The sequence below is a fragment of the Trichoderma aggressivum genome (assembly GCF_033847375.1).
Source record: "Trichoderma aggressivum f. europaeum strain CBS 100526 chromosome Unknown scaffold_006, whole genome shotgun sequence".
In the NCBI taxonomy this organism is placed as follows: domain Eukaryota; kingdom Fungi; phylum Ascomycota; class Sordariomycetes; order Hypocreales; family Hypocreaceae; genus Trichoderma; species Trichoderma aggressivum.
Genome location: NW_026946372.1, coordinates 592,976 through 610,688, shown reverse-complemented (window position 1 = coordinate 610,688; position 17,713 = coordinate 592,976). Strand labels below are relative to the sequence as shown.

Sequence of the window (17,713 nt, the reverse complement as noted above, 5' to 3'; positions counted from 1 at the left end):
AGTTGATGCTTAGCATGATGAGTGAGTGAGAGAAAAGAAGAATATGAAAGTTTAATGAATTTCTTTGCTACTTTGATTTTGCCCCCCCTCGCTTCTTGATTCAAGTTTTCGGCATCGTTATTGATTTTGTTGATGCATGTGAATGTCACAGAGTAAACATGAGTTGTGAGAATATAAATTTTCCAAGATTACAAAACAGCGTAACTGATAAAACCGCGGTGCCTGCCTGCCTAACTTGACAAAAAAATGTGTAAACAAATAAATACATGTACTTTGGAACTGATGCGGAAAACCACCAGGGCCGTCCAAACAAGGGGGGCCCTTTTTTCACAAGGAAAAAAAAAAAAGAAGTGAACAAGTCGAAATATAAAAAAAATGAAAAGGCCAAAAAAGGGGAGAGCAAGAATCTGAAAGGAATCAGAAAAAAAAGGGGGTGTTTTGGTTTACAACGGGAATAATAAAGACTCAAGCGGGGAGAAGGAAGAAAAGAAAAATAAGAAAGAAATCAACCCTTCACTTTTTTTATCCCTCCTCCTAGTTTCCCATCTATTCCACCACACACAAAAAGACATCCGTCGCGTTTCCATGTATGCAAAAGTCACGTTTTCGAAGACAGACAGAGAGAGAATGAGAGAGAGAGAGAGAGAGAGAGAGAGAGAGAGAGAGAGAGAGAGAGAGAGAGAGATTCTAATTTTGCTTCATGAACAATCCGCCTGACGCCTCTCCCAAAAAAAAGATGACACTTTTTCTTTTCACTCCTCGCTGTCAAATTCTCCAGACGCCACGCCTCATCTCTAGACTTCGTGATTGCAAACTCGTCAACTAGAAACGGCCGGAAGAAAGATATAAAGTAAAAAAAGGTCAAGGGAGAAGAAAAAAAAAGTGTAACAGCTTATGCGGCAATGCTATCCTCACGCTGCTTCTTGACAATGTAGTACGTGATCAAGCTCTTGGGGTCGTCCTTGATGCCAGCCATGGCCTCCCAGAACGCCGCCTCGCCGACACGAGCGTGCAGAGCAACGCAAAACTTGACGGCGTCCATGCGAACGCCCGAATCGGCCGATTCGAGGCACCGGCCCGCCAGGCCAGTGAGCTGCAGGAGCTCCTTGTGGGTGGGCGCATACTCGGGTCGCTTGTCAAGCATCTCCTTGAGAACGTGAAGGCCCATGCTAAGGGTACGGCAGCCTTCGGTAGTGGTATCGCTGCACGACTGCAGGCGTTTCGTTAGCACGACGGCCGTTTCGGAGCCATTGCCGAGGGTGACGAGTTCATCGGCCAGAAGCTCCAGGCCGCTCACTACGTGTGCTCGGGTATCGTAACCGCCACGCGTCTGAAGAAGAGACTCGAGGCCCCTTGATACGTGGGGCTGGAAGTTTCTCCGCTCCTTTTTCAGGAGCACCTTGATGGTTGTCAGGATCTGGGCCTTGACGTCCTGGGCCTTGTCTGCGGAGAGTTCTGGTAGAGGATCTTCCAGGTACTGGAACAGACCGATCAGCAGGGCCTCGAACCGCTGATCAGTGAAGACGGTCCTGCTGTCACGGATCAGAGACTGTAGTTTTCGGAAGCCGTGCACCTCCAGACTCTTGGCCTTGATCTTCGTTATGCCGCTATCCAGGAGGCGAGCGTTTTGTCCATTCTTATCTTGGGACTCGGAATCGTCCGAGATGGGCGGCTGCGTAGGTCTCTGAATGTTTGCCGCATCTTCATTGATTGGCCTCTCTTCCAAGACAGGTCCAGTATGAAGGGACGCCGTTGGTGTTGGCTGGTCCTCGGTGAAGGGATCTTCATACACCTTCAGCGTTCGAGAAGATGGCTCGTTCCGAGGCGATGTTGAGGTTTCGGCGGGGAGAATAGGAGATGGCGAGGCACCTAGCGATTCTAATCTAGGTGAAGCCGACTGTATACTAGAAAGCGTTGGCACCACCAGTGTGAGATCGTCGGTCGCTCTTGTTGGGCTCATGCTGTGGATCATGGTTTGGGAGTGCCTGAGCCTAGCCGGGCTACCTCGCGGTGATGGTATGCCAGTTGGCCGAATATTGGTTGGCGATATCATGCCCGACTCGCTTGCATGAGATATATGAGTCCTTGAGGATGGCCGTTTTGGTGTAGTAGCTCCCCCAGGCCTCGACGATGACGATGACGTGTATTTAGGCTGATCATCTTCTGGGCTATGAGCTTCCCTGGACGAAGACTGATCTCGAACAGAGTAAGGGCCTGCTGTTGCGGGACGAGCAACATCTGGCCGTCTCTTGGCCGGCCTCATAGGAGCTACCGACATGCCACTAGCATTGACCGATATCGTGTTAGTATCAGTCCTATGCCGGGCCAGCGGTTTCGAGGCAGTTGTGTGAAGCTGTGTGCTGGAACTATGAGCCGAAGATGGAGTAAACGTAGACATGGCGGACCCAGGCCGGCTTGGAAGGTTCTTCGTAGCCAGGCTAGCCTTCTTCTGGGCCATCATGGTTTCCCGAAGACTTGGTTTGCTACCGACTGCGGTGGTGCTCCTTGAGAATCCTGCACCGGGCCTGGTGGCGGCAGCTGGTGCCTCTACCTTCCTCCCAGGGTTGGGGTTGTTTGGATCCTTCATGAGAAGCTTCTGGGCGGTGGTATCCAGGTCTGCCATGATTCTGTAAATTAATCATGCTCGTTAGTCTGAATTTCTTCGCCATGTCAAGAATTGTGTTGAAATGAGACTCACGCATCTGCCCTCGCTGGCCATACGGAATAGAATGCCCAATAGAACGCTCTCATCTTTTCTCTGACACCGGGATTGGCGTCACCCAGGGCCTTTTTGATACACTTCTCCATCAATTCGACGCCTCCGGTATGCTCAACGTGGCTTTTGTGATGTGCCTCTTTCCGCAGTATTGTCATCAGCCACCCAGACGCATAGGTTCGAGGTTGAACATTCTTGTCTTGAACTGCGCCCCAAATGTGCTGCATGATCCGGGGAGTGTATGTGACCTTGCTCACAATGGCGTCTATGGCAGCATTGGCCATCTGGGAGCTAATCTTCTTGGTGTTGGCGGCCAGTTTCATAAACGTTTGCATAAGAAGCTCAACCAAGGGGTCCATAGAGGGCCCAAACGCGACAGCCATCTCTTGAACCAAACTGCAGCCTTCTTTCGACAAGCTTGTTCGCAGCGAGTTGACGGCTTTGATGATGCCGTCCAGCAGCGCCTTGAGCCCAGGCATGAAAGTGTCCAAAAAGTCTGCCGGGCCGTTGCCAGCCACCAGCCTCCGTAATGTTACAATACCCTTTTCTCTCTTCATCCAATTGTGTTCAGATTCCTTTCCTTCAAAATGGGGGGCCATCTCCTTAATGATGTCGTCCAATTCGCGATGGGTATTAACATATTGCGGCTCGACAGCTTCGGCTGGAACCTCCATGGGCGTCACGGGTCGGTCGCTTACGGCAAAGGATGAGGGCGCTGACAGGGCAGGTCGAGGAGGAGCAGGTGCGGCATCTGACGGAGTTTCGGAGCGAGGGCCGGTGGGAGCGAGGGCCTTGACGATGGCTTGTTCGATGGCAGGGCGGACTTTGAAGTTTTTCAATTGTCGTTTCAAGTCGGATTTGGCAGCGCCGGGGGCATTCCTGGTCACTGGGTTAGTCAATGTGGTACAGGGGATTGTAAGACGAATCTCACTTAAAGAGCTCGATGACGGTGTTTTTAGCCATATCTCTAACCATTCCGTCTGCATCTTCCAGAAGCTCCATCAGGTTTGGGACATATCCTCGAAATGGCAGACCGTGCTGTTGATGAGTCTAGAGAGCGATATCAGTCCTGGCCCAGCCCATGCATACACCGAGAGGCCCGATAGACTTACCTCCAAAAGCCACTGCATAGACGCCTCCTTGGCCCTCGGATTCTTGCTGCCCATGGCCATGTTTCGCATCGAGCGCTCGACGTCGGCGGGGGCAACGGCGTACAATGTGTTTAGACTCTGCAGTGCCAATGCGCGAGGCTTGTCCTTTGAATCTCCCAGCTTCTCTATGACGAGAGGGAGCGTCCGAACGGCCTCTTTGGCCAGATACTTGGGCTCCTGGCGCGACATGCGCGTAAAGAGATGGTTGAGGGCTGTGAAGCCGGCCGTGGCCAACGCGACATGCTGGGAGCTGGAGGCGCTGCGGAGGCCCTCAAAGAGCTGCGGGATGCACGTCTCGGGGACGTTGTGCTGCTTAATGCCGGTCTTGATGGTGTTTACGTACTGTACTTTGACATCGAAGTGGGTGTTGTCGTTTCGCAGGACGGCCGTTAGGTTGTTGACCTGGTCGTCGGAGAGCTTTGTATCGGCCATGGATTCGGTAGCAGACCGAATCTGCTGCTGGACAGTCTGCGCCTTTGTCAGAACCTTTGCGTTGCACAGAGCAGTGGAAGCCATGAGTGCAAAAAAGTAGCGAGTCGACTTTGCGACAAACTGGCCTGTCGCAAAAGAGTGAACAGGGCCAGCGCAAACTCCTGATGATGTTCGTCTATCAACTCACAGCAATAAGCGGGTTGTTCTTTGCGTCTCAGCAAAGGATTTCCCCTCCCCGGTCTCCTTGTCTTTTTTTTTTGCTTGTTTTCTCTCGTTTTAAGGTCTCAGACTGTGTATGCGCGGGTATCGTTGGAATGAAGCTGGCATTTGGAGGGGCAGCGCAAATGAATTAGTAATTCGCTCTTCCGTTTCCCTCTGTCCTTTTCTCTTTTTTTCTCTCGGTTCCCCCCTTTGCTGTTGATTTTTTGCCCTTATCGCCGTCTAGCTAGCGGGCGCGGGCGCGTGTGTTGATGTGTGGTGAGAGTAGAGTGTGTGTGGAGTTGTGTTGTGTTTTTGTCCGACTCATTTCCAGCCCAAACAAAGAAAGAAAATAATCAGGAGGGAGTTTTTGCGGCGTGACGTGACCATGCTTGTTGCCCCGGTCGCCGGTGCGCCACGTGTGGCTTAGCGCTGGTGGGAGCTTGGGGCTTTTGCTGGTCTGTGCGCGCAATTGAGCAAGTGAGCAGCCGCCCCTGGAGGGGGAAGAGGGGCTGATTTTGCGTGTAGAGGGTACTTGGCAGGGAGCTTAAATGAGTGCACTTTAGTGGTTCCAGAGACTCCCGCGGGGGGCTGTCAGCGGATACTCCAACACGAAGCCCCTGAGAGCCACAAGTCCCGGATACCTCGGAGTGCTGGGAGAGCGTCAGGGCCGTGGCTTAGGCACCAGATTAGCCCCGGAACCCCTAGAGTGCCCAAGCCCAGGGTCCCCTACCCCGCCATCGTGAACGGTCATTACCTACAGCGCTGCCCCGCGGCTTTTGAACGGCTCCAAGGTCGAGAACACGACGAGGAATAAGCTGATCCGATGCATTATCGATACCATGGCTGCTTACCTTGAGATGTAAAACACCCGATTGGGCGTTGAGAAGGATTGTTACATAGACCGAAGGTAGGGTGTAGAGGCGATGATTTGGCTGGCGCTTTTACCGTACTCTTCAGCCTCATTTAGCCATGTGATGATTAATGTCTTTCACAGTGGAATGCTATCTCTATCCCGTGTTCACTTGTCTCTCCCGTCCTCACTTATATCCATCCCATCTTCACTTATATATATCCCGTCTTCGCCTGTCTTTACACCGTCTTTACTTATCTCTATCCCGTACAGCCTCTCCTCTTATATATTACAAATATCCAAGGTACATACTAGTTAGACAGACGGACAACATCAACACCATGACCCGAATTGCAGAGCCCACGCCACTCCCCCCCTCAACTCACACAAACGGCACGCAAACCCACCAAGGCCAATCTCAAAATGATGAGCACACGGAAATCTTCTCCGTACCAAACATCCAGCTCCAGGTCCGAGACCTCAAGCACCCCGGCGCAAAGCGCTTCCTCGGCGCCGTCAACGCAGCCGATTGCCTCACCACGGGCACCCTAAACGTCCTCAAGCTCCTGTACAACACGCCCCCGGACCCGGAGACCAAAGTCCCGCCAACCAGCGCCGTGACGCTCGTCCTCGAGGACATGCCCGGCGTGGCCTACACGGTCGGCCAAAACGGCGACAACAACAAAAAGGAAATTCACTTTTCGCTCTCGTACATTGCGCAAATCACCCCCTACCGCGTGGCCCAGGAAATCAACGGCGTCGTCATCCACGAGCTTGTCCACTGTTTCCAGTACAATGGCTTCGGCGCCGCCCCGGGCGGGCTCATCGAGGGCATCGCAGACTGGGTGCGTCTTCACTGCAACCTTGCGCCGCCGCATTGGAAGCAAGAGGTCAAACAGAACTGGGATGCCGGGTACCAGCACACCGCCTTCTTCCTGGAGTATCTTGAACGGCTCTATGGTCAAGGGACGGTTCGTCGAATTAACGACAAACTAAGGACCAGCAAATATGCCGAGGACGTCTTTTGGGTTCAGCTCTTTGGAAGAAAGGTCAGAGATTTATTTGCAGACTATACTAGAACATTGCAACATGCCGCATAGTTGGACTTAGAGAGAGGTGCGGCGGGAATCACAAGGCTGCCGCCAGTGTATGGGTCATATGATGGGGAAATACTGGCTAGCATTCCAAAGTTGGCTATCCAGTACCCCATGTCTCAGATATAAAGTAATATACTACTCCCTTCATATTTCGTCATAGGTATTTCCCAGAAGATAGAAAGCACAGACTCTAGTGTAGAAAGATGGTTTCATTGATCGGTAGATACGGCAATGGTATTTAGGTATAGGCAGTTTGAAGGAGCGCAACAGGACGTCAGAGTCTGAACATGTATATCTTGCCCCAAGATGCAACAACAACAGTTGGCTATGTACCTTGCCACGAGATCAGAAGATACAGCAAGAATGAATAGATTGAATATACACGCCCGTAAACGATAGAGGGGCTACCTGCAGTAGTGTCATGTCTGGTTAAATCAGATCCCGGAGCGCCAAAACTCAACGCCACACCATTTATACCCAAAAAGGAAACAGCATATCAAAAGGAAATAGAACAGGATCCCGGTTTAGGCTCTCTCTTGTAAGACAGACCGCGTTTGCATATGCCAACCTACACATTACGCTCACGCGTGCATTGGGCCGTCGTTGTCGCTGATGACGCTACCCACCTCCGACCAGCTTGCCGGGGTGGCCATGCCCTCGCTCTCGCTCATCACGTCCATGTACCGTCCATTGCTGTCATGCTCAGAAAAGTGAGCGTCATTGGCAATATCCTCGCCTGACCCAACAAGAGAAATGGAGTCGGTGGGGGTAAGCTCTCCTTGAGAGATGACGTCCGGCTCAGACATTGGTGCTACGGGAGTCACGGGGAGAGGGGAGTAAAAGTCACGGCTCGATTCCTGGGCCCAGGCCTGGATGGTAGCATGGACGTCGCGACGATCTTCTTGGCCAGCAGACATGAACTCGTTTTCGGCAAGCTCTCGCTCGAGGGTAGGTGGCGGCGACTGTGATGGGATGGGTAGCGGAGCGACATCAATCAACGGCGCTGGCGAGACAGGCTCCAGAGTGGCAGTTTGACGCTCTTCATGATCATCACGGGTGGTTGCGCTGTAAATGTCTGACATGACCTCGCTCTGCTCGGGGGCGAGCTGGCGGGCAAGGTGGGCATCCTGGATCTCGTCGGCCTCGATGTGATGCTCGTCTGCAAAGGGATTGGAGTAAGCGGGCGACATGAAGCCTCGGGCGCCCTCTCCGCGACGCCGCAGGCCGCCATAGTCCCTAGTGTCGGCACCAGAGTTGAAGACGTATGCACCTTGCTCGGCAGAGGTATCCGGCTGCAAAAAATCGTCAAAGGTAGATCCGCGAGACAGTTTGGCCGGTCTGGGAGGCGGGTCGGACGAGTTTCGCGGCTGGCCCTCCCGCTCCCGCTGCTGGAGCCGCACGGCATTCCAGTACAGCAGCTCCTCTCTCTGCCGGCGGCGGGTTTCGTCATCGGCATCGACGCCAGGCTCTGCTCCTGTACCGCGGCGAGACTGGAGGAAGCCCTCGGCGTCTTCGGGCCTGTTGAAGCGGGGCTCCCTGGCTGAGGGAGTGATGCCGTCACCCATGGAGTAGAAGGCCATGGCGATGCGTCGGCGGACGTCGTCGGCGTACTGGCGCAGCTCGGGGGACTCGTAGATGGCGATGAAGGTAGCCACTGCCACTGAGACGGCGACGACGGCGCCCGAGGCCAGGACCATATGATGTGCTATGGGCATGTTGGCGGCTCGATGGGCGGGTTTAAGTAGGTTGGTCGTATGTATGTAAGAAGCAGGTCTGAGCCGGTCTGGTCCGCACAAGAGAGAGCGAGAGGGGCAGCAGGACGGGCGGCTAAGGCACAGACAAGGCAAGGCAACCGGCGCCTGAGCTGCTGACTTGGGAAATGCGGATAAGCAGGCGGCTGCAACTCTGCAATTGCGTGCGAGGAGGAGGAGGGAGGAGAGAGCGGAAGCGAGAGGGAAAAGGCAGCCGAATGAGCGACAAATCCTTTTCTGCTGCTCTCAGCCTATCGACCCGGTCTGTGAAGGAGTTTGAGAGTAGAGAGGAAGAATGGAGGGAAAAGTTCAAAAGATGTCACCGCCACAGCTGGTAGAAGAGCAATATGGAGGACAAGCCACATGAGCAAGGCAAGGCGACCTGCTTGCGTGGTCCGCGGGCGAAGCTTTGCCACTTCTCGACGCCTTTTTGCTGGCGTATTCGTAACGCCATGCGCGGCCTGGGTGGGCGCCTAGGTGTAGGTACTCGGTACGGGGACTGTGCTCGATGCTAAGTCACTCGGGGCTGAGGCGTCACATGATCCGTGACCTGTCATGACAACGCATCACGTACCTCTACCTGAGACCTGAGACCTGATATAGACCTGATACCTGATGCTAGACGTGCTGTGCCAATAACGTGTTGAGGAAGCGCTACAAGAACGGTAGCCCAGGCTCAACGTTGGCATCCGTGATGTGTCAAGCGGTAACAGATGCCATCTGGCAGCAATATGCAAGGCCTATAATGCTAGTGCCGTGACGGGCTGCACTAACAGACGCAGGCTCATGTACGATGATGGAACCCCCCACTGACAAAAGACGGATTCTAGATAACGCTCTCATCTGAGGTTTTAGAGAGGGATTCATCCATTTCACCGTGACATGACCATTTCATGTAAATAGGTGAAGGCGTTGCAACGGAGATGCGTTCTTCTCGGTACCTGTACTGCCAGTCATAAGTGGGCGCATCAATTGGCAAACTCCAAAAAGTGGAAGCTGGGAATTTCCTTGTCAGGCACCATGTGAATCATCGTGATGTTGCCTTGTTGGTCTTGTTGGTAATGAGGACCAGCCCTTTGCGTGATGTGCTGACAGGGTGTGCCTAGCCGCCGGCATTCCACTTTCTCAATGCAGCGGAATCACAGCTCTGGCGATCCCGGTATGTGATACAAATTGACAAGGGCCATATCTGGGATGTTGAGCAAGATCGATGTGAACCGTCATGAGCAGAATGTAGACGATTAAATTGAACATGATCCCTTCCTATCCATTTAGGAGGTAGTGGGCACGCGACACACGATATATGAGCGCTTAGATCTAGGCTGCATAAAAGTCTTACAACAGAGAATCTCCATGCCCGAATTCTTTTTACATTAATCATCAGTCAACATCCCAATCGAGACACCGAAGAATCGAAACGCCAAGAATCTACAGTGACATGGAGAAGACAGACCAAGAAAAAAGGTAAGATAATGGTACCAACAGTGAATCTTACTCCAAACTTTGACATTCTTCTCCCCGATAACGGCCCGATCCGGTCTTACTCAAGCACAGCAAAACAACACCCTCAAGGCTATTTGTCCAGGGAAGCCTATCAAAATCAGGTCATAGAACCCATCGCATCGCACAACTTGGCACTCCGTCACGCGAGCTCCCCGACATGCAAGTCACACATGGCCATGTTTCTACCAAAGCCGCGAGAATGCTGCGCTGCTGGCTCGATTGGATCCCTCGCTTGCCAAGCTGACAGCTCCGGACTCGAGCCTCCTCATCTGGAAGCCATGCCCGCGTCCTAGAACATTCAAAGCTTTGTGGTCCCCTGTCCAATTGGCTCCGATGACGCCGTCAATCCTCTCGGACAAGCCTTTTTTTTTTTCCCTTGCTCTAAAACTCTTGGCTGGACCGTTGGAAGCTTGCCTTGCATGAGAAGCGCTGTTGGATGCGTTGCGTCTTCCTCACTCATTTACAGCACGAGACAGGAAAAGGAACGTAATAAGTCAAGGTTGTATGATTCTAATCTGCAAGGACTCCCCGGGGTTCTCAAATGCCCCCCCAAACCTAAATAACAAATCTCAATCCCTAAACGCACGCACGCATGCATAACACCGACTGCCCAAAGTGAGGCAGTATCAAACGGAACTCCACGATTTTCCTCCTGCAGTTGTTCTGGGTCCCTGGCGTGGGAGCGAGAGCGACTTCAAGAGCGCACAAGTGTTCCCCTAAACGCCATAACATAGCTCTGGTGAAATTTCCCGATTCTCAATTTATTTTATTTTAATTTCTTCGGTTTACTTTGTCTCGGTAGTAGAAGAAGAGTCGCTGGAAGTGGTGGAATCGGTGGAATCGGTGCGCTGGGCCTTCTTGCGCTCACTGTGGTTGTATGTTAGATGCTTGCTTGCCTTGTGACGTATGACATGACGAGAATATTGCGCTGTGCCGGAGTAATGGTAATGGCGAGACATACTAGTGAGAGCGGTCCTGCAGAGTGCATTCCCAGCGAGCATTGCCCGTCTTGATCTGGAACTTGATGCCCTTGTTCTCGCCAAGGCCAGGGAGAGCAGGAGCAGGAGCGGCGGCAGCGGCCGCAGGAGGAGCAGAAGAAGTCGAAGGCATTTTTGGTGTTGAAGTTGAAGTAAAGTTTTGGGCGATGGTGTGAGGATAGTTGAACACTTGAGAGAGAGAGTCTGTCGAAGAAGAGAAGTCTTTTGGAAGAAGAAAGGGAAGCCAAGTGTGGGCAGACGGGGGGAGCAAGGCTGCTTTTATACACCCCCAGTTTATATAAGAACCTAGAACAAAATTAAAAAAAGGCGGCAACGGAGATCCAGCGATCAGACTCGGCCCGACGCAATGGCTGGCTTACTACATGTAACTTCCATGTCCCTTTGGGAATACCTGATACCGGCGCGTTTTACGGGGTATTAGTCAAGCCTATCACAAACAAACACTGCCAATCCCGTGTATGAATCAAATTATGAAACCGTATTTCTCTTTTTGACTTGTCTTACTCTTCTTCCTGTGGGCGTGGCCCCCAAATGGCTGATCCAGACGCTCTCCAGAAGGATGTATTCGAGATTCACAGCTGAAAGGGAAAAAGCAGCCGCAGATTAACCTTCCAAGGTTTATCTCAGATTCAAGGTTTTGGGGGTCCAGCTGGATAAGGTAGGTGAGCTATTTAATCCCGCGCCTCATTTTCCCCCCAACTACTGTTGGATAGGCACATGTAGATAGGCGTACTTGTATGTAATGCTTTTGATATGTGTGGAGTTGTGGGTTTCTCCGTAATATTAATTACAGAACGCCCATGCTTGTTAGTTTTCCCCAGTCCATGGACTCCAATGCCAAAGATAACTGAATCAGGGCCATCATTATTTACCCCTTACCTGTATTCAAGGCAAATCCAATAAATAAAACCCACAGACTTCTTTTGTCAGCATCCTCTGAGAGATGAGGTACTACTAATAGCATCACAAGACGTGGACATGTCGATAGGTAGCCAGACAATCAGGCGCTCGCCCTGTGTCCATCCTTTCACTGCACATCAACGCATGTACTAGACTAGCGCATCCACACAAAAGCACCAAATAGCAAGCAAGCATTTCCCTCACCGAGCCCTGAAAAGACGCCACACGGTCGTCGTTCGGTCGGCAAAAGCGGTCAAAGGCGTGGTTCGGAACCCGGAGATTGGAATGGAACCGCACATGCACATGCAAATGCGGATGCTGGTTTTGTTACAGTGGCCCACCGTGACATGATGGCATCAATGATGATCTAACAGCGTTTAGCATGATTCAACTATCAAGTGAGGTGATGAGAATCAAATCCCATCGTCCAAGCAAAAACAAAAACTCCCTACATCGACGCTACTGCACACGCCTTTCTGACGTTGCACGCTCAACGTTGCAGCCAAGTCTTCTAGAAGCCGGCCCTCCCATGTCGCCAAGACTTCTTCACAGGTCACAAACTTGTCGACTAAAGCATGTTGTGTCCAACTTTTGCCACATGCACACGACAAATCCATCAGCCTTGGCGGTTACATTTTGCGATGAACAAACCGTTATCAAACAACATTTGAGGAACTCGGTTTCCAGCCCCCAAAGTAACAATCGGGGTTCAACAACAAATGTCGCACTGCAAAGTACTATATGAAAGAAAGCTCAGCTCTCACAAGCACACGGTGCAAAGTTGGTGGCGCTGCGTCTTCTCAACAGGCTTCCAAGGCGTTCGTTGCGATATAGTATGGGATTTGATTGGACGTAAATGTTTCTCTGGAGGCGCGACGATCGGTTTGCAAAGCGAACAGCGAAAGCCATCTGCGAGTACATGGTCTACTCCATACATCCAAGTAGACACACACACACACACACAAATGCAGCCCCCCACACACCGCCGATATGACATTATTTGTGTCTCAGTGGCTAGCCAGCTGGCCACAGTCATTTGGGCTCTGGATAACTCGGCTTCAAGCTTGGGATTGGTAATGATTTAGATGGTGGCGCCGCCGTTCGGCAGATGCCCGACAAAGTGGTTCGAAGGTTTTCTGGGCTGAAAAGATGGAAACAAGATGGAAACAAGATTTCGCCTCGTCGGGTTTATGCTCACTGGGTGTTTTTTTTTTTTTCACATGAGAGAAGAGCAAAAGCGCAACCCGAGTTTAAAATGCGTGCTATCTCCGTGCCACATGCTATCACGGGTAAAAGAGGCGGCCCAGAAAGTCAATACTCTGGGGAAAGGGTCCCCCCATTTTCTTCTTCTTCTTCCTGGTGGTTTCGATAATTAAGGATCTAATGCAATCATGTAACACAAGCGAGAAAGACTCTTTTCTAATAAATGACGTTACACAATAGCTCTCAATAGTTCCATTAGGATTCGGGGTTATTCGGTAGCCGTTTTTGGCGCCGCCATCCAACAGCACAGGCAAAATCCATCCATCCCGCATCTCCGTCTTATTGCTGTCTTCCCCCACATTGGGGCCCCACGATGAAGCTGAGACCTGATGGAGTGACGTGCCGATTGGCCTTGGGGAACAAGTATCAACCAACCACATGGCAATGATAGTCGGATTGTCTCAGTCTCACCACTGCTGATAGTCTACGGAGTAACGTGAACCACAAATGCTAGAGGCAACGTTCGCCTTCTCAGCCAAGATCCCCACGGGTTTCCTCAAGCGGGATGGTGTCTGGTCATTGCTGCTGTGGTGCTTCGGCTAAGAGGGGCTAGCTGTCACAGAAAGCGTGGTTTTCCACGATATATTTGTCTTTGGTGCTGTTTAGTGTATCTAAGAGGCAAGCTGCCTAGCCATGAGTGATTTGCCTTTGCAAGACCCTCTGGAAGATGGGATGTTGACTCGGTGTTATCCTAATCTGGCGGTCAACTCGCCTGAAAATCTAAAGGCAAATTTGGCTGCTTGATCCCTAGTGTCGATACCGTGTTATCCCTTGTATGATATCCCACATCGATAGAAACAGACATCAGAGTATCAAACGAGACGATGCGTAGAGTCATGAAGCTGTTTGTTTCAGAGGATAGGAAATGCATTGCCACCTCTGCACACTACCGCAGCACTCACAGTGCTTGGCCGATAGTCTACTTGGCAGTTATGCAAGCAACCGTTTTCCGATGGCACAAAATGCTGCCAAGCTTCATGGCTCCGATCTAGAGCTGTTGCAAAGGATTCGAAGCCACTGTCAGCATATAGGAGCCTAAGAAGCTCAGCCAAGGTGCTCATATCGAGGCGGTTCTGCCTGTGACATTACGCAATCCATTCCTCGCTCAGCCAAGCGACGCCTCGTGGGGTCCAAAAAGAAGACCTTTGACGATATTGGTGTTGACATTTTGTGACAGGAAACGCGGCTTCAATCGATGTCGCCCTCGCGGAATCGAATGACAAATCACCGAATGACGGAATCCGGGAGTCTTTGGCAGCCAAAGCCAAGATGCCTGATGCTGGCCATTGACTCGTGTTGCATCTGGATGCTTGAGGCGGAATTCCGAGCTTGGCGCTTCAAAGCGGACGGCCTCATGCATGAAGAATCCAGTTTCGTAGTTTCGTCCATGGTAGGAACGCTGCCTTATCGGCTGTCCATCATTCGCATGACTTCTGCCTCTTCATCTCGGGATGCATTGTCCCCGTTGCCGACTTGTAGCCCTCTCCGGTGCAATTCGTCCTCCACCATGCTTCTCTTAAGCATACTATTACCGAAGCCCGGAAAGTCCTCCTTGAGTTTTTGCATCCATCCTTCGACGCTGCGCATGGCAACCACAAGAAATCCCAGTTCTTCACGGTCAACGTCAAAGACTTCCCACCACTCATGCTCCGGCATCTTGGCACCCAGATCACGCGCCGCATTGTATATCGCCGCTGTGGCTAGGGCATTAGGCTGGTGCGTTATGTAAAGCATCTGGGGTGACAGTAGGGCCGTGTTGAGATATTGAATCGTTCGTAGAGAGACTGTTGTTCGTGGCTGTGATAAAAAGTCCAGAGTCTGGAGATAGGTAATGGCTAGCGGATGCGGAAGAGAGACCTGGGTATCAAACGAAAGCGACTGAAGGATGCGAGCCTCCAGTCCCAGTATCCGCTGCTGAAAGGCATAGTAGTCCGCCTCGGTCTGATAGTACGCCCTCGGGTCGTCCTTGGGCAGCTCGCCGCCGGGGAAAAGGGCCGAGTTGACAGATGACAGATTGGCGTAGACGTTGGAGACGTCTCGCGGCGAGCGAGGGAGTGGCCCCAGCTTCGAGACGAGATAGATGGTAGCAGCAGAGACGTCCTGTGACAAACAAAACACCAAATGTTAGTCATCTTGATTCGCCCTCGGCGGCAATCCGTTCAAGGTACACCTACACCGAACTCGTGAGCCATCGGCGACTCTGCCAGCCAGAACCGCGCCAGCAGGACATTAGCCTGCGCCGTTACCGATTGAGGCAGTTGCAGGAGCCGGCCCGCCGCCTGCGTCAGGCATTGCGTCGCAAAATAGACGGCCTCGTCGATGTCTCGCGGCAAGATTGCGGAGGAAGCGCGGCGATACAGCTGGGATGGCGTCGCCAGCGGGTTTGCGAGGAGGCTCATGATGCGGATGCGATTGCGATGCGATGCTATTGCTACCGAGGCCGGAAATCTTGCCGAGGCCGATTGGCTTGTTCTCACCAGAAGTGGGATGCCGGCTGACTCTGGCGGAGAGAGTACGCGAAATTGTGCGAAGCGTTCTGGTTGGGATTTCAAATATTTGCGAGGCAAGAAACTTTTTGGATGCGATGCGCGATTGAGCTCCGGCGACCCACCAGAGCTTGCCGCCGCAGTACACGCGTGTACATGTGACAGGTGCATGCTCAATGCTTGGCGTGGTGTATTTGTCAAGTACCGATATTGCATCCCTGGATTACACCGAGCACTACCAGCAATAAGGAGGCAATGGCACTAAATTATGATATTGTTGCCCATCTATTGCTTCTACCTACCTTGGTAGGTGCTGTGCCTGAATCCGCGGACCTGGGAATCCAGCATGTTTGCAGTTGAAGTAGCCTAAAGGCGAAAATGGTCTGCATTGGCGTTGATATGAAAATCGACATTACTAAGGCATCAATTTTCAAAAGCATTAGTATGCTGCGCTAGAAGCTTTTCTCTTCGACTGGCATATGGTTGCGTAGAACGCTCCCATTGGTAAGCTTACAAGCTTATATCTCGTCTACTTAGACTTCAACGAACGAATATGCCTAATGATGTTTTGTGGATGACAACATCATTGGGTAATCCCATTCGAGAAGGCTATCTGAAAAGATGACTCGAAAATAGTTTGTCTTCGCCACTACCTCGGGTTTTGATACAACACCACTCCCATTCCCGGGAGGCGTGCGATGAGTAATCTAACCGGATTTCGTCGCCTGTAAACGCCGGCTGCAAGAATTTCTGCTTCTGGCAAAAAGCTTACAGGGCGTCAGATGGGCATCCCGTATCCAAGAGAGCATGTGTCACGCCAGTCTGACCAATGGCATCCCTAAAATATTACTTGGCTTGCAGTTGTGATGCCATTCAGAGCCTGCAGAGTTGTCGCCTGTCTCTCCTACGTTGGCATTGATATGTCTTTGAAGCGATGTGGTGGCTTCAACGTGGCTCATGGCGACGGGGATTATTTGATACCCGCTCGCCGAGCTGATTTAGCAATTCGAGCGCCATGAATGACACAGAGTCGGCAAAAACTCTCGAGAGGGCGCTCTTCAGCTAGTTAGGGCTCAATGCCACAGCGAAATGCTCATTGGCCCGTCGGCCTGAGTTTCAACAAACTTGAAGCTCGGGTCCGAACCTCCAGCCCTCTTGACGGTGCCTAAGCACTAGCCGTTTAGCCCCAAAGCTTGCCAACCTCGCCGTCTAAGTTGACCACTGATGTCCTGCTGCTAGACCAAGGGAAATGGCGGGCGGCTGTTCAGCCTTACAAGGCCAGAAGAAGAAGAACTGACGGCGTGGCTTGCCAACTAGGTAGTAGTAGTATCACGATCAATGTTGGAAGAAAGGAGGAGGGGGGGTAGAGGAGGGTGACTAAATTTCGTGCTTGTCGTCGGTAGCTGCTTGGAGCTGTCACTGCATGCCCTCGTCAAAAAGGCAAAGAGCTGCTGTGTGTTTCTGGATTGAGTTGCGCGTGAATGCACCTCGACACGTGCAGGGGAGCGCAACGCATTGGCGAAGGATTCAATGATTCCATGTGATATGATGCTGACTGAAACACTCTCTGGGCATAGGGCAGGATGCAGATGCAACGACACCTGAACAACTGTCAAAGTAATCCCGTCTATCCGCCGAGCCAGTGCCTTCGGATGAAATATTCCGCGTATTATTTGTGAACCGCTTGCCAATAGTGGTATCCAATCCGTCTTTTCCCTAATTGGACTTTGGATGGAACGAGGCAATCTGTTGAGTGACCATCTTTTGAACTGGGTTGGCCCCCACAGTGGCAATCTGCAAAGAGAAACCAAGAAAAGAGATGGAAACGAGCCCGGTGTTGTGAGCTAGTCTTAGCAACTAGTAGTCGCAAGTTTCATTTCCCACCTCGTGGCTACTCGAGTCATGGACTGAGCTGGCTCTGGGGATTCCAAGTCGTTAGTGGTGCCCAAATCCTCTGGAAAGGGTCTGCCGGCTAGATCTGGGGGCCCAACTAACAACCAAACGGGGTACCGGCCTCACGGACCCGGGGCGCCATGATATGATCGACGGGGCAAACGAACCAACATGTCCAGGGCATTGCATCTCGCCGTGTTGTGTTACAGTGCCTTGTCGCAGCACTGTAGTGAAGGTGTGCGGAGTTGGACCGTTTGCATTAATGTTTCCTTTTTCTGCCTCTCCCTTCATTGTCTCGGCTTTTTTAGTGCTCGATTGTTCAAACACCCATGTCGGGCACGTGTAGGTACCTCAATGCCACATCTTCCTCCCTGCCAGGGTGCTGATACTTGTTATTGCACCACTAAAGCTACTTTGGTCTAGGTAGGAGGGCTTGTCTTCCATGTCGCAGATAATGTGGCCATGACAAAGA

General features: G+C 51.8%; 5 protein-coding genes across 5 annotated transcripts; 1 reads left to right on the top strand and 4 right to left on the bottom strand.

Annotated features, from left to right (window-relative positions):
- Positions 1–892: 892 nt before the first annotated feature.
- Triagg1_2438 (uncharacterized protein) lies at positions 893–4,383 on the bottom strand (the record flags this gene model as incomplete). Its single annotated transcript, XM_062896619.1, has 4 exons — positions 893–2,627; positions 2,699–3,595; positions 3,648–3,766; positions 3,829–4,383. 4 exons carry the CDS (start codon positions 4,381–4,383, stop codon positions 893–895), a joined length of 3,306 nt encoding a protein of 1,101 aa, XP_062758650.1.
- Positions 4,384–5,691: 1,308 nt separating this feature from the next.
- On the top strand, positions 5,692–6,450 carry Triagg1_2437 (uncharacterized protein; the record flags this gene model as incomplete). Its single annotated transcript, XM_062896618.1, has 1 exon — positions 5,692–6,450. One exon carries the CDS (start codon positions 5,692–5,694, stop codon positions 6,448–6,450), a length of 759 nt encoding a protein of 252 aa, XP_062758649.1.
- A 578-nt stretch (positions 6,451–7,028) lies between these two features.
- Positions 7,029–8,144, bottom strand: Triagg1_2436 (uncharacterized protein; the record flags this gene model as incomplete). The annotated part of the gene is made up of 1 exon (XM_062896617.1): positions 7,029–8,144. The coding sequence occupies one exon, from the start codon at positions 8,142–8,144 to the stop codon at positions 7,029–7,031; it is 1,116 nt and encodes a 371-aa protein (XP_062758648.1).
- Positions 8,145–10,486: 2,342 nt separating this feature from the next.
- Positions 10,487–10,811, bottom strand: Triagg1_2435 (uncharacterized protein; the record flags this gene model as incomplete). Its single annotated transcript, XM_062896616.1, has 2 exons — positions 10,487–10,568; positions 10,663–10,811. The coding sequence occupies 2 exons, from the start codon at positions 10,809–10,811 to the stop codon at positions 10,487–10,489; spliced, it is 231 nt and encodes a 76-aa protein (XP_062758647.1).
- A 3,455-nt stretch (positions 10,812–14,266) lies between these two features.
- On the bottom strand, positions 14,267–15,261 carry Triagg1_2434 (uncharacterized protein; the record flags this gene model as incomplete). Its single annotated transcript, XM_062896615.1, has 2 exons — positions 14,267–14,962; positions 15,037–15,261. 2 exons carry the CDS (start codon positions 15,259–15,261, stop codon positions 14,267–14,269), a joined length of 921 nt encoding a protein of 306 aa, XP_062758646.1.
- Between the last annotated feature and the right edge of the window lie 2,452 nt (positions 15,262–17,713).